The 16,092-nt window shown below is 38.5% G+C and overlaps 1 protein-coding gene across 1 annotated transcript in view; it reads left to right on the top strand.

The window, feature by feature from the left end:
- Positions 1-16,092, top strand: part of ABLIM3 (actin binding LIM protein family member 3) — a gene marked incomplete at its 5' end in the record, with an annotated part of 92,867 nt that overhangs the window by 42,769 nt on the left and 34,006 nt on the right. The window contains 4 exons of the mRNA XM_083353374.1: positions 7,280-7,367; positions 12,279-12,337; positions 13,962-14,033; positions 14,585-14,740. Coding sequence (XP_083209500.1) covers positions 7,280-7,367; positions 12,279-12,337; positions 13,962-14,033; positions 14,585-14,740 — 375 coding nt within the window. The remainder of the gene's footprint in view (positions 1-7,279; positions 7,368-12,278; positions 12,338-13,961; positions 14,034-14,584; positions 14,741-16,092) is intronic.

Here is a 16,092-nt window from a genome sequence, read left to right on the forward strand (position 1 = left end):
AAGGTAAAGGTTCCCCCGCACATGTGTGCTAGTCGTTTCCAACTCTAGGGGCCGGTGCTCATCTCCGTTTCAAAGCCGAAGAGCCAGCGCTTGTCCGAGGACGTCTCCGTGGTCATGTGGCCGGCATGACTAGACGCCAAAGGCGCACGGAACGCTGTTACCTTCCCACTGTAGTGGTCCCTATTTTTCTACTTGCATTTTTACATGCTTTCGAACTGCTAGGTTGGCAGAAGCTGGGACAAGTAACAGGCGCTCACTCTGTTACGCGGCACTCTGGATTCGACCCACCAAACTGCCGACCTTCTGATCGACAAGCTCAGCATCCTAACCCACTGAGCCACCGCGTCCCTAATACTACTATACTACTATAGTGATGGCCAAATCCAGTAGTGGCTCAGCTAGTAAAATCTCACAAATCTCAGTGGAGTTTTAAAAGATGCATGAATTAGAAAGAAACATGTCTCTGAAGGCACCGAAATATTTATGAGGAGGGGAGGGGAAAGAGAGAGAGAGAGAGACATTTGTTGCTTTCAGCTGCAAGTGTTTCAATGATTCATTCACTCCATTTGCATGATCACCATTGATTTCCAAATTTCCGCCCTTTCAAACTATAAAACTGTGAGGCAGAGACATCAAATAATGCAGCTGCCTGAAATGCTGTGCTTGGTTGGTTTTTGAACAGCTCAGCCTTTTTCTTTTCTTTTTTTAATAAGTTGAAGGAATCTTGCATTATGGACAAATTGCCTGTTGAGGATGCCTAGAATAAAAAAAATAGGGCAGCGTTTCTGGGCAGTGGGAAATGCAGAAAGAAGCTTTTGTCTGATCCATAAAAAGTTGTTTGCTTTGGATGTAAAGGGGGATAAGGCAGGACTCGTGTTACCTGCAGAGAGAGTAAGAAGCTATTGCAGCGTTGTAGTAATCATGAAAAATAATTAATAACCATAAAATATGGATAAAGTAGAAGTGATTGGAGAAATCATATCTCATTCATCAGAAATGTATTTTTGAAGCTCAGTTTCCAAATTAACCAGGTAAGACTGGCAAAAATTCAATCTCTGTTATTAGTTTAAACAATGAAGCCTGCTGGACAATTTGATTGACACAATGCAAGGAAACTCCTGATGGATCTCCTCAAAAGTGCCTAGTGAAAGAAATGCAATGCCACATTACGGCATGTAGAGCTTCTCCACCGCTATTCCAGTTCATTGGCCCTCACATTCAAAAGGAGTGGAAGTTATGAATCAGATTGTCACGCAGTGCTTTTTTTGTAAAAGAAAAAGGTCCCAGAACTCACACATGTCATACAACCCACCTTGCCTACCCTACAAGGTTCCATCCAAAAAAGGTGCCGGAACTCCGTTCTGGGCGTTCTATGACAAAAAAAGCCCTGAGATTGTGTATCTTAGAAGTAACCAGGAAGATGTCTGTTTTCACAATAGCCAAGTGTCCCTTCTCCTTTGTGGAAAGATTGGGATTAGAAATGGATGAGTTTAATTGTTTTTGCTCTGTATCCACATCTGTTTAAGTTTGCATTCCAGAGCTGGTTTCCCAGCAGCCTTACTTGTCATTCTTCTTCAGTGCAAATTCCTGATGTTGGGGACACGTCTGGAAGATTAAAATACATTGGAGTACCTGATTGCTAATTAATAGTTTATATCTCTTTTAAGCCATTACTGATTATTTTATTTTTTGACATCTTTGTTGGTTTACAGTATGCTAGCAGAATCACATTATTTGAGGTGGGCAATCCTATAAATGCTTTTAATTAATTAATTTAATTGGATTCCTGCATAGATCTTGTTACTGAACTTCCCTTCAGACAGCACTTTCCTGTAGCAGTGATAGAATTGTCAGCTAGAATGAGACAAAAAAAGTAATTTCTTTAATAATTTACATTACACTGGCTATTTCCTTATCCCACTCCAGCACCTGAATCACTCTTTATTTGCTAATCCTGTTTGTTTAGAGCAGCAAATATTAATGTGAGAACCATCCAAGTGCCTGAGCTTATGGATATTCCAATATTTCATGCATCCAAACTACTAGCATCAAGTATATGTAAGAGATTTGCTCAAATACAAGTTGCTGTTTAGTTCATAATCATATCCTGTCAATGCACAACTTTTTATTTTATGAGTAAAACTGGATAAACCATGAATTCTCAGCTTGCACATGAGGAAAGCTAGGCTTTTACTTGAATTATCACTAATTTGAACTAACAGTAAAGTAATTCTTGCATAAAACAAAATTGCAACCGAACAAAGCTGCATCAGTAAGAACTGTCTGGGTTAAGGAGATTCATGGTTGAATGCACAATGACCACAAGATTTTTCAAATTGCAAAACTTTGGGGGATAACCTTTTGATGAGAAGCGTTTACTGCCTTTCAGAAAAATCCCAGGGGTTGGAATCCCAGTGACTTTGTTATTACTGGCACAACTGGACTTTGTTTTTTCTTTGAAGACGTTTTACTTCTCATGCAAGAAGCTTCTTCAGCTCTGAGCTGAAGGAGCTTCTTGGATGAGAAGCAAAATGTCTTCAAAGAAAAACAAGAAAGTCCAGTTGCCTTTTGAGAAGAGAGAGAGAGAAAAAAAAGCACCTTTGGGGCAGATTGCCGTATCGTAGAGGCAAATCTAGATCTGTGTCACTGGCCTGAAACAGAAGGCTAGTATTTGTAGGCTGAGAACCAAAATTTTATTGCAAAGCAGCAAACTGGTTCATGCTTTTGGCTAGCAATATTATGACTGAACTGACAAGAGTAGTGAGCTATTGCTCACAATCTAACCAAGAATTTTGCAGATGTGAAACTCAACCCTTTCTTGAAACAATTATTCAAGTCAATTCTGGCCTTAAATTTAAAAGTTTGGCCTCTAATTAAAGGTCATGGTTGTCCTTTTCTTCCTGGTACTCTTTAATAATCTCATATTCTTTCATTATCATCATCATCAATGCAACTATCACCATTATGATTTTCCTGTAAAAGCCCCTTTAGGAGTAGTTCTTTGCATGGAGTAATAAGTGAGGGCAACAAGTTAAACCAGTGGCTGCAACTGAGCTCTGATGCTCAGAAAGCATGTCTGTAATTGAAATCCAAAATTCCTTTTGAAAGAAAACAAGATACCAATTAAACCTATTATCGTTGTTAAAGAGCAGGGAGAACACCCTTGATGCATTGCAAGTGGGCGAAATAATAGGATGTTATTTCTAATCTTGAAGTATCAGAGTCACTGAAGGCAGAAGAAAAAGTTGCCTTCTTACAGGAATGTTTCAAGAGAAAAATAGGACTGGACACTTAATGAGAATACTTTATTTTTGTTCTTAACTCAATGGCAGATCTCTCCACTATCCTGAAACAATGACAGTTTACTTAAGTGACAGCTGGCAAACAGGACTGTCAAACTATTCCAGGGATAGCTTACATTTTCAATATCTCTCTGGACTTGATCATGCTGTTATTCTGCCCAGTTCTAGCAAAGCCATTAGATGGAAATAAGTGGGAAATTGGTAGAAAATAATGGTCCCTTTAATCAAAGTGACAGCACTGGGCACTTGGCCTCTCCCTACAACAGTGTTGATACCAGGGTGGATCCAGTAAGCTGTCACTCATTGTAATCCTTGGGTGGCTCCACTGATTTCAAAGCCATCTGCAATGATAAAAGCTTGAAATACAACTTTAGGTTTCTATGACTCACCACAATCCAGATGCCATATTTTATATCAAATATGCATCCACTTTATTGTGATTGCATGTAAGAACTGAGGACCCAGACTGTTGGGGGCAATTAAGCTGACTTTGTAATAATGCCGCTTGGGGTGTGTTGTGAAAGCCCTAATAAGCAGGCATATACATAGAATGAAGGCTACTGCTAAGCTTGTAAGCCGCCCTGAGTCTTCGGAGAAGGGCGGGATATAAATGGAATTAAAATAAAAATAAAAAAAAAAACTAAGATTGGTGCAGAAGAACCCCAGACCTTTGCATTTTGTTTGCTACTTATTGTCCTATTGGGAATATGTATATAATTTCCATGTATGATTTGTACTTTTTATTAATACAGTTAGTTGCTCAATCATTGGGCTATGCGCCTTAGTTCTCACCAATTGTGCCATAATTTAAAAACCATAGCATTCTCTAAAGATGCCTTTTCTATCCGATTTTAGGTTAAAAAGGCAGATATACTTGGCACCAATTTTGGTTCAGTCTTCTCCAACAGTTTGTGTTCCATCAGAGAATTGTGTAAAGTAAGATGAAGGGAGATGTTCGCAAATTGAGATTGATATAAACATGGTCGGGGAATACTGTTTATGCTGAATGAGTTTAATTTGTGTAATTGTATGTGGGAATAACCTAGAGGGACTATGAGAAGCAGTGCTACCTAATGAACGATCCAGACAAAGCGGGGGGGGGGGGGGAGAGAGAGACCCTGCAGTTGCTTAGAGAGCTGGATTAAGAAATTTAGGATTCTATTAATCTTGCTTTATAATAAAGTAAAATTAGCAAATCTGATGATTTTCCCTGTTTGATTCATCTCTGAGGGCTGACTTCAATACTGCTAGTCCAAAAGTACAAATCTTCCACCATCTTTTTTTTTTACAGCCTGACCAATTAGGGCAGATTTTTATTAAGTTTCTTTCTCTACTCCTTTTTTTAACTAGCTAAACTGCTTTGTATATTAAAAGTATTTTAAAAAGTATCCATGACATGCTGATTAGCAAGGTAGTTTATATTTATTTATTTTATATTTAAATTTATATACCGCCCTATTCCTGTAGGACTCAGGGCGGTTTACAGGGAAAATTAAAAGTTAAAATACATCATATACAATTAAAAATGATTAAAACTAAGATTAAATTAATCCCTGAACTTAAGTAAAACCCCATTAATTAAAAATTAAAACCCCTCAGTCTTAAATGAAGACTTGATAACATAGCAGTTAAATCAATATGTCGCTGGATCAGAAATCACACTCAAAGTGTTCTTGTCAACGTCTCCTCCTCAAAGTATAGATACAGAGGTATATGGAAAGGTTCAGTCTTAAATCCTCTACTCTTCAATATTTTCATTACTGATTTAAATGTAGGAGTGGATGGAATAGTATCAGATTTGCAGATAACGCATTTGGATTTGAAGGCAGAAATAAAATCCAGAATGATTTTAATAGGTTAGAAAAATGAGCTGAAAATAACACAATAACATTTAACAGAGACAATGAAAAGTTCTGGACTAATGAAGCAAGATTAAAATGAGTAAGTTTATGGCGAAGGACACTTAGCTTAATACTAGTACTTATGAAAAAAGATTTTGTACTAGTGCTGAAATCAAACTGAATATGATTTGAATATGATCAGTGCTCTGTTAGCTTGAAAAAGCAGGCGAGACAGCTGGCTAACGAAACCTTTTTATTTTAGAACCGGGCAAAGAACAGACTTACAGTGCTTCTATTTATACTCCAGCTGGCCGGTCGGCGACCAATCAGGGCTGTGCCGGTTTCACGCTTGTTCAAGCGGGCCAATCAGCGAAGGAGAGCTTTGACAGCCCAGAGCTGTCAAACTAGCTCGCGACTGCGCAGTAACCAGTGGTTCTTGACAGCCGAGAGCTGTCAATCAGTTGCGCTTGCGCAGTAGCTTCCGGCAGCTTTCGACAGCTGTCAAAAGCTGCCGAAGGTTTACCTCATAACTTAGGAACTTGGTAACATAACGTTAACGTGTGAATACACAACAATCAGCAGGGTGATATGGCTGTAAAATAAAGAAAATGCAATTTTAGACTTTTTCAACTGGAGTATACTTTCCAAATGGTGGAAGCAATAGTTCCACTTAATTGTTCTTCAGATGGACCCATTTTGAATACTGTGTCTAGTTCTGCTCCGTACTTTAATATATCAGAATTTTTTTCTGAAAAGAGCAATAAGAATACTAGAAGCTAAATCCTATGAAAGGAAATTGAAAAAGCTGAGTGTCTTTGGCATTGAGAAAAGACAATCAAAGAGGAATGCAGTAGGTGTCTTGAAAGGATAATAGAAGAAAGTCAAGACCTATTCTTCCTTATTCCAGAGTGAAAGACATAGAATTATGGACTTAATTTACAGCAAATTCCAGTCTGACGGTAGATCTGTCCCAAATTGAAATGATCCTTTAAAATGTTACGATTATCAGCAATATTTGATAATAGCTGAATTTTTTATTAATTAGAATATTCTTTCAAACAACATAAAATATAATGATAAAGATAACTGTGTTATGAATAGAATTATACAGATAAGGGAATATCAATGTAACACAAAACCCCTCTATTTTCTAATGGTACAATTCCAACGCTATGGCAATGTTTTCTGTTGCAGAAAATGTTCTGTTGTGTTCTGTTATGATGATTGCAGGCTTCAGATAATCTTTAAAAATCATATGAGTACAAAATGAAACAGGCAACAAATCTATTAAAAGGAATCAGGGGAAAATAAGAAAGTGAAATATTTATGAATGCATATAGCTCATGTTGTTCCAGAAACGTAATAAAATTTAATGTTAAACCTTGCACAGAACAATCCACTTAGATTACCACAGGATTCTAATCTCAAAATGGTTTGATATCTCTGAATTTTCCTGCAAGAAAGCACATGGTGGGAAATTGGACAAAATTATAAGAAAAGATGACAGAAAGGTTAAAAGCATAAAAATTGAAAGCAAATTTCAGAGAAATCAGGTTATATAGTTTATTTCAATGTTTATACTTTAGGAAAAAAATCAAGCCAATAAGCCCAATGGATCCTTTCAAATATTTTAAAAACTTAAACCGAAAGATATAAAAAATGCAAAATATTAGGGTTAGAGTGTGCAGGAAATTCAAAGCTGTATGGCATAGTCTATTGTGGAGAAGACAAATTTAGCACAATAATGGAACCACTGAAACCATTTAATTTTCTTAAACAAAAATAAGAGGAGGTGTGCTAATTGTTAGGTAGTGTCATATAATTATAAGTGGTACATCTCCTTGATTCGAAACAGTATTTATAGCAGGATTACTCTGATGTTTTATGAAAATCTAACAACAAACTTTAACATGTGGTTGGAATATAAAGTCATAAAAGATTTTTGGACAGAAATTTATAATAAATATAACCAATCATGTGTGATGGAAAATGTGACATAAATTATAGTATTACTGCCGAATTTTGTTTCATCTAAATCAAAGAAACATCACTTTTCCTAGACAGTCATGTCTTCGGCTTGAACATCGGCATGTGGCTATTTTGTTCAACCACTCTTTGTTCTCACTGTTTCTGTAGGCAGGAGGAAAGCATTATCATCCCACTTGTGCCAGATGTGTACGATGTCACCAGATGTTCACAGAAGGGGAAGAAATGTACCTCACAGGTAGGAGCACCTATTGGAGGCAAAAGATCTCATTAAGAATTAAAAAGTGTGCCTCTAATCCATAGGGGGCAAATTTAATACTTGTCCTTGCAACTTAAACATGAAATGAACATCTTTTAAGAGCCATGCTGGGCCTCTTTGAAGAACGTTCAGTCTTTCATTAAGATAGATTCAAATTTTATTAGAGAATAATTGATTAACCTTCTCTAAACATTACATGAAACTGGAATTTGTATTATCAACCCCATTTCATGCTGAGATTTTCAAACAAGGCATTTGAATGAACTTAAAACAATATTTTAATTTTCTGATTGCAACAGGCTTAAGTGTATTCACATGTTTATGAAATATGTAGTTGCAATAAGAAATGAGATGACTAGATCTTAATATAAGGTTACGATGTTCTCCTCCCCGTACATCTATTTTCAGAAAGCAGAGAGTCTTGTAGACAGTCATTTGGTATTTGACATTGTGAGTCACTAATTACCCTTTGTATATCAACATTAATTGTTGGGCTGAGTTTCCCCCCCCCCCCACCCTCACACTCCAAGGACTGTTGGCTTAGTTGCTGGCAGCTTTCTGCGTGGGATGGCAATTAACAATTGGTTTGTTTTAGAGGAGTGGAGGCATCTTTAATGCCTCTTTGGCTGATCATTTAGTAGGAAGCCTGCCACAGTGACAAGCATGAAAGAATTGCACATTTTTCAAAGTGTTGCACCTGTCCCAATACTACTTATGAGAAGTTCCTGTTGCATGATCTTTAAGGGCATCTAAAATTGAGGATACTGTGAGAAGATGGGAAATGGTGGCGATGATTGCTGGAAAAGCTAGTTATTCTTCCTATGTGAGACTGAGCTGATTCCAAGGAAGGAAAAAAATTGCTCACAAAAGTATCTCCCCATTTTGCTCCTTAGCCATCTAAGTGGAACTTTGCAATAAATGTCAGGTATGGTAATGTTATAATGCTGTAATTTGACTCAGTTAAATTTAGAAACCTCCATGTTCAAAGAAGCCACATTCCTTCACTCCTCTACCCTAGCCTAAAACAAACAAGAAGAGCAAGAACAACCTTGAATCATACTGTATGTATTTCTGCCTAAAAGGAATAAAGTCATAGCAACAAAAGGAGCAGGAAGGAACCAACATGGAGGATCTCTAAGAGAATCATTAGGACTACTTGACACCGGCTGAGGAATTCTGGAAGTTGAAGTCTACAAGTCATAAAAGGGCCAAGTTTGAAGACCCCTGGATTAGCATCATTTCTGGGCTCTTTTACTTAGCCACTGGTGTTACTTCCCAAGCTAGTATTTGTCACCCTTAAAATGCTCACTAGTTCCCATGAGCTAACCAGTATTCCCTCCACTGGCCAGTGATAGATGACAGAAATAAGTTCTTGTAGAATTCCCTCCACCTTCCTCTGATGTTCCTTGTTGCCTCCTTGTGTTTGCCTTCCCAAACCACAATCTAGTCTTTCAGAAACACAGTGAAAGGGTGCAAAGGTGGCTTGATCGCAGCAGAGAGAAAGAGAGCCAGGAAACAGGATGAGATAAAAGTTTAAAAAGTTGCTACCTTTGGAAAACCACCTCCTGGACAGCTTCAGGCTTAACACTTTTCTCCCAGTGGAGTCTCCTGCATCACAAGCTGAATCAGATGTTATTTACCTTCTCAACGGAAGATCAGTGGCATTAAGAGAACACAACATATGTGACCCTGATCATGGGTTGGACACAAGTCATATGTGGAGGAACCTTCTGTTACATTCAAGGAGAATAGGTAGTGGGCTCCGGACCGCATGGCCAAGATGGACGACTCAGGACACCAGGGTTCAGCATTCCAACTCTTTATTGATGTAGCACAGACTGGGCAAACAAAGGGGCAACTGCCCCGCTTATATACCTAGCCAGGTATACTTGGAACCAATCCCATTATCTGGATTTCCCGCCAAAGACTACCCTGCCAATCCGGACAGGGCACCTTGCCACCTGGTGGTGTCAGTGGCTTATATATGTGTAACATCCCTTATGTACATAACAGGTAGACTGTCCAACAAAATTATTTTCATCTCTTGCAGTTCAAAACACACTTCAGGCTGCACAAATGGGAGCTGGCTTTTGTCCTTTTTTTTTTTTTGGTCCTGTCTCAAGCAACTCGTTCAACTTAAGAGTCTCTGAAAAATTATCCAGGAGGGTGGAAAAGGTCACTGTGTGAACACAGAGAAGCATATCTAGTTCATACTGTATAGTGATCTTTGTACCTATAAGACCAAAAAGAAAAAAAGGAAAATGCTTGTGATCCTACAATGACCTCTATGTTATCATGCAACTATTTTTGAAATTTAATACATTAACAATATTCCTGGGAAGATGTCTTGAAATATGTGATGTGATAATACAATATTCTCATATTTCTTTCGAGAACCTGACAGGGTTTGTGCAGAATATCTCCTAAGCCAACAAGAAAAATGCACAGGAGAAGTGGTACTGAGAGTAGTCAAGTTTTGCACAGCAACCACACTGATACACTGAGGTGTGTAAAAAAGGAAAAAACTTTACTTTTAGGAGTAGCACAAGTCAAGAATAAACAGTCCAGGTCATACACGGGTACAGAGAAGATATCAACAGTTCAAGAGTTATCCAATACAAAGTCGTCTTACCAGTCCAAAAGTCAAAAACACAGTTCTTTGGGTTTAGCAAACAGTAGCAAAACCACAATCAACAATAACCAGCAAGCAATGTAACAGAGTAACTAACACAGAGAGAGAGAAGCTATGTCTCTAGCTCCCTCTTATGGCCGTTGAAAGAACACAGCGTTGGCCAATCATTACACATTTAAAGGGATACAATACATTACAAATCATGGCTTATATATTGCCAACCCAACCAGTTAGGCTGTAATCATATGACTAACAGAACCCTTCAAATGTAGATGATAGTACAAGTCAATAAAGCCCATAAATCAAGAACAGGGAACACCATCCCTAAGTCTGAAGGCATTCTCTCTCTTATGTAGCTCAGAAATGTGAGGGGAGGCTGGGATTGATTGAGGACTATTATTCATTGCATACATACATCACAGGCACAACATGAATAAGCGAAACAAAAATATATGAATGTGCAACATATGCAAATAAATATTCTGCCAGCAAAATCAAATAATGTATTTTTTTAACATGGTATTGTCTAGTCTTAAAGCTAGCTCTTACATAAATCATTATTACTAGACTGCCCTAAAGGTTTTTTTCTTTTGCTTATTCATATTAGGTCCTTGATTCATTCTTCTATCTCTTAACATACCTGATACTTTTCTATTGTTCCAGCTTTTTGTTCCTGTTTCCAACAGACAATGCTGCCAGTTTCAGTAACATCCAGTAACAGGAGTAAAGACTTGATTCAAAGTTTATCCAAACAATTAGTACTTGGATGTATTTATATTACAGCCTTACAACTTTTCTCAGTCAGTCAGGCCTATAAAGATGTGATAAGCCCAGCGCTATGCGGGAGAGACAAGAAATAAAATTAAGTTCCAATAGAAGAGAATATAGCTTGTCTGGCTACTGTGGTTGGATAAGAAAACATCTTTAAGTATTTTTTTTATTTTTTTATTTTATTAATATTTATATACCGCCCTTCTCCCGAAGGACTCAGGGCGGTTCACAGGGCAAGAATAAAATACAAAGTTACAAATATTAAAAGGAGATTAAATAGTTGCCCGTTAAAACAATAATATACTACATTTATAAAAACCCCAAAAAATACAACAATAAAAATACACGAATAAAAACCCCACCAATCCCCCATCAGGCCAGGCCGGCTTGTGCAAACAAAAACGTCTTCAGATCGCGGCGAAAGGAGCGAAGATCGGGTGCCATCCGGAGCTCTACCGGTAACTGATTCCATAGTTCCAGAGCGCCCACAGAGAAGGATCTCCCCCTGGGGGCCACCAATCGACATTCTCTGATCGGTGGCACCCTGAGGAGACCCTCTCTGTGGGAACGCACAGGGCGCAGGGAGGTTGATGCCGGCAGCAGGTGTTCCCTGAGGTACTCCGGACCCCTGCCATGTAGGGCTTTAAACACCATTACTAGTACCTTGCTCAGAGACCACCAAGAACTCCACAATCAAATTAAGCGGCACACCTGCAACAAAGAGGGTATTTTGTATGAGGTCATTAATTCATATTCTCCTCTAAATGGCCATCTTTGATTATTTTATACAACAATAAGGGAATAGTAGCTGTGAACAGTATCAAAAATTCAGTGCTTTGTTCTTTTCCACCAATTACTGAGACCTAAAACTCTCAAAGCATTTGACAGCATTTATTTGTTTGCTTAATGCTACAGAGGCAATGAATGTTCCTAGTTTCTCCACATTCCCCACAGAATGTCAACTAGCATAATGCTGAGATACCAGCCCTCATTCTTCTTTTGCATTATAAACAGAGAGATTATGCCTTAGTAGCTTTCCCATTTTACCAATCGTCCTGATTTTTACGCATTAGCATGGCTGAAAACTATTTTATGCTCCCCTATTGGTCTACTGGAAGGAATAGTGGCAGGGGTTATTTTCATTTTGAACTGGGATATGTTGAGGGCATTCTAATTTGAAAATGTTTTTAAGGGTCTGGGGATTGAAAACGATGACAGTGAGCAAAGCATGCGAGTTTTCCTAATGCCTGTTTGCAATTCAAAATAGTCCAAACCAACTGAATCTTTGGAACAAAAATACCCATGGCATTATCAGCTGACAAAAATTAATGGATTTTCTTGCATTAAAAGGAGCAGTCACTTGCTTATAAAAGAAATATTAAAAGATTTCGATGGTATTTTTTTCCTTTATGAACTTAGATAATGTTGGGTAAAGCAGACACACAGATGGGCAGCTTGCAGTTCTGACACATAGTCCTCCTTTGCAGGTTCAGAAGTATGGCATCCAATCTGCAAACAAGCCGCAAGAGCAGAAAAGAAGCTAAAGGTAAAATAAAGTTGGGGAAGAGTAGGCAGCCAAATTTTACTCGTGGAGGCTGGTGTTAGCTAAAATGGGTACTGCAAGTTATCTAATTTGTTTAGATAATTTTGAATAGGAATAGGTTTGATTTTTAGGATCTGAACTGTTTAGCCTACAGGGAGGTATGTACATGATGAGTAAGATGAAAGCGATATCTTGTAAGTTATAGTCAAGGGGTCTGAACCATAACTGTGTTCTTGATGCCTATTCCTGAAATCTATATATTCTGTACTGTGGCTGTGTTTCCCAGATAATGTTGTAAACTGGTAAATATGAAACTATGTTCTTGATGCCTATTCCTGAAATCTATATATTCTGCACTGTGGCTGTGTTTCCCAGATAATGTTGTAAACTGGTAAATATGAAACCAACGTTCTCAAACCTCAGCATTTGACACCAGATGCTGGGTATATGTTCATTGTCTACTTGGGGTGCACAGCTTCAAATCAAGGTGTAACACCAGTATAGCTATGGTATCCTTATTTTCTGTCCAAGCTGCAAATTACTTTTCTATATAACAATGTACATCTTTCTGTCCAGGCCCATAAAGTAGATTTGTATAGCCAGTCTAGTCAGTTATCAGGGAGAACTGGAGACAATAGCCTGGGAGACTCAGGACACAACTATACATTACAGAAGATGCATAGCTGTTTCAGTTTCATACCTCATTCTGTACAGGTAGTCCTCGACTTGCAACCATTCATTTAGTGACCATTCAAAGTTACAACGGCACTGAAAAATGTGACTTATGACCATTTTTCATAGTTACAATCTTTGCAGCATCCCCATGATCATGTGATCAAAATTCAGATGCTTGGCAACTGGTTCATATTTATGACGTTTGCTGTGTCCCAGGGTCATGTGATCCCCTTTTGCAACCTTCTGGCAAGCAAAGTCAATGGGGAAGCCAGATTCACTTAACAACCAGGTTACTAACGTATCAGCTGCAGCGATTCACCTAACAACTGTGGCAAGAAAAGTCATAAAATGGGGCAAAGCTGACTTAACAAATGTCTCACTTAGCAACAGAAAATTTGGGCTCCGTTGAGGTCGTTCGTCGAGGACTACCTGTACTGTATCTCTTCAGTAATGACTAGGAAAGCAAGCAAGTGACATTTCTTCATTATACTGAGTGATTCATGCAGTTCATGCAATGAACTGGAGAGCACAGGTGCCAAATAGTTGGTTTTTACCAAATGTTACTGGAAAGTAACATACTGCAAAAGGAAAGTTGATGACAGGCTCATTTACACTATAATTTATTGTTAGGCCCTCCAGCATTCTAGCTTTAATTGAAAGTAATTGAGGGAGATGTAAGGTGCAGCAACTGATAACATTGGCTGGAACATTTGATTTTGAAATAGAGCGTTCATGATATGCATGGAATAAGGAAGTGAGCTAGCAGCCTAGAGTGGCAAGTAGCAAAGTGCAGCCAAATATATAGGGATTAAGGCTTTTTGAACAGAAGGAATAGATGCAGGTATGTGATTGTTCTGCCATTACTATATTAGCAACTCTGGTCAGCATGGCTTGAAATTTTAACAAGTCTAGGAAATTTTAACAAGTTACTTGTCGGTTTTTGTATACACAGCACAGAAGAACTTCAGAGACATCCATATCCCCTCCTGGCTCCAGCATTGGTTCCCCTAACCGAGTCATTTGTGTAAGTAAACATGGGGCAGAAGCAACATGGAAAACCAAGAATTGAGGTTGGCAGCTCCCATCAGAGTTATTTAGAAGTGCATGCCCTGTGAATCCTAGAGGAGATGAAAAGAAGAGATCAACCAATAAAATAAAATATCTATTGAAGACTGTTCCTCTTCAGATTTGGAACAGATTTCCAAGCCAAATATGAGCCAAGGAAAGCATCTGGCAAGTTCAGCCTGAGTTGTCTGTTCCCATCCCTGAATATCTGTCTGCTTAATGCCACACTGTGCCTTTGAGCATCATCTGTCTTACAGAAGAATTCAGATGCATGTAGTCAAAGCAAAGCTTGGCACCACTTTCAATCCTGTGCCAACTGCTCCTTCCCACTGTTGCTTCATCTACATAGGGCATTCCCTTCAAAATTCCTCCCTTTCTTCTTTTCACCTTCATCTTTGCTCTGAGGTTTCCTTCAACCTTGCATTGTGACGTGCTCTTTCTCCTCTGCATTTCAAATGCCTGTTCCTTTTTCTTTCTGTGGTTGTCTATGATATCTTTCCCTTTCCATAGGCTAAAGTGGATAATGAAATCCTTAATTACAAAGATTTGGCTGCTCTTCCCAAGATTAAAGCCATCTACGAGGTGCAACGCCCTGACCTCATTTCTTATGAGCCCTATCACAGATACACTTCGGATGAAACACTGGAGAGATATAGCTATGGGGAGGTACAGTTTCTAAGCCATTTCACCTGGATTGTACACAATGCATGAAGTCTCTGTTGGAGGCAGAGACTTGTCTATATCCTCTGGCTGTAAGACCCATTAATTTCACTGAGAATGCTTGAGATTAACAATAGCCATCCCTCATTCCAAAAAAAGAAACATCCAAAATGGTATCCAGGTAAGACTGATCTGAGAGCATAGGTTTGACTATTTGCCGGGAAAACACAAAAGCACTTTCTGAATATAGATTGGAAAGTGGACTGAAGACAAACATTACACTATTGTTTATTTAATCATAGACAGTTGCTAACCCTTAACTACATACAATGCCTGGATAGACAGAACATATGGAACCAAAAAAAAGCCACATGAGGTGTTTGCATATAGAATAACATATGGCCAAGAATGAATCTAATAAGAATTTGCTTGTGGTTAATAGAACATAGTACAAAGATTATGCCTCGGTTTCAAATGCAACTGGACAGGTCTTACGTCTAACACGTCAACACCCCCTTGTTGAGCTAAGAAGGATGGATGTCTCAGTGGGTGCAATGGAAAACGAGGCAGGTCTGCTGGTGTGAGTCTGTACTTTATGGGGCTAGAGATCAGATTCTGACCTATCTGGAAATGTTACCGAGCTATCTGCAGTATGTTTGTAAAAGGTTTTGCTTTTGCTATAGGTTACTGGTGGGGTATATGTCTAGGCTGAGCCAGTCCAGTGTCAGCCTTCTGGCTTCTGCTGAAAAAAAGAATGGATAATTAAACAGAGCTGTTTCTGACAGAAGCATACCGGACCTTTGGCAGAAGACACCATGAGGCAGGACAGCTACAAAGCAACAAGATTTTCAGTAATTGGCGACCATCCCTTATCAGAAATATTTTATAGCAATAAATGACTGAAGCAACAAAATTAAGGCAGTGAAAAACTCAGGCCAGAGACTCCATGTTAAGTGGCTCCTTATTAACCATTGCATCAAATCACAAATTTGTTAAGCTCCTTATCCCAGTTTCTCACAAATAATATCTGTTGATCGATCCAGCTGCACTCATATATCTCACTGGGGACTGGGAGCATGACAGAAAGAATCAATGATTCTTGCCTTGCCCTATATTCCATGTTTCCCTGGCAAATGATGGCATGAGCTTCACCCCCTGATAACTTTTGGGATTATAAAGAAGTGCTATTAGTAAGGCACGAGACTTTTTCTTAACATCTTCAAGGAAGCCAGGATATATTTAAATCAAGCAAAATGGAATATAAACACTTATATTGTTATGTTTTTAACTTATTGTATATTTTTGTATTAAAAAAGTCCCATGGAGCTATCCCTGAAGCTACAGATTGTGCAGAATGC

Source organism: Vipera ursinii (assembly GCF_947247035.1).
Source record: "Vipera ursinii genome assembly, chromosome: 2".
Lineage (NCBI taxonomy): Eukaryota > Metazoa > Chordata > Lepidosauria > Squamata > Viperidae > Vipera > Vipera ursinii.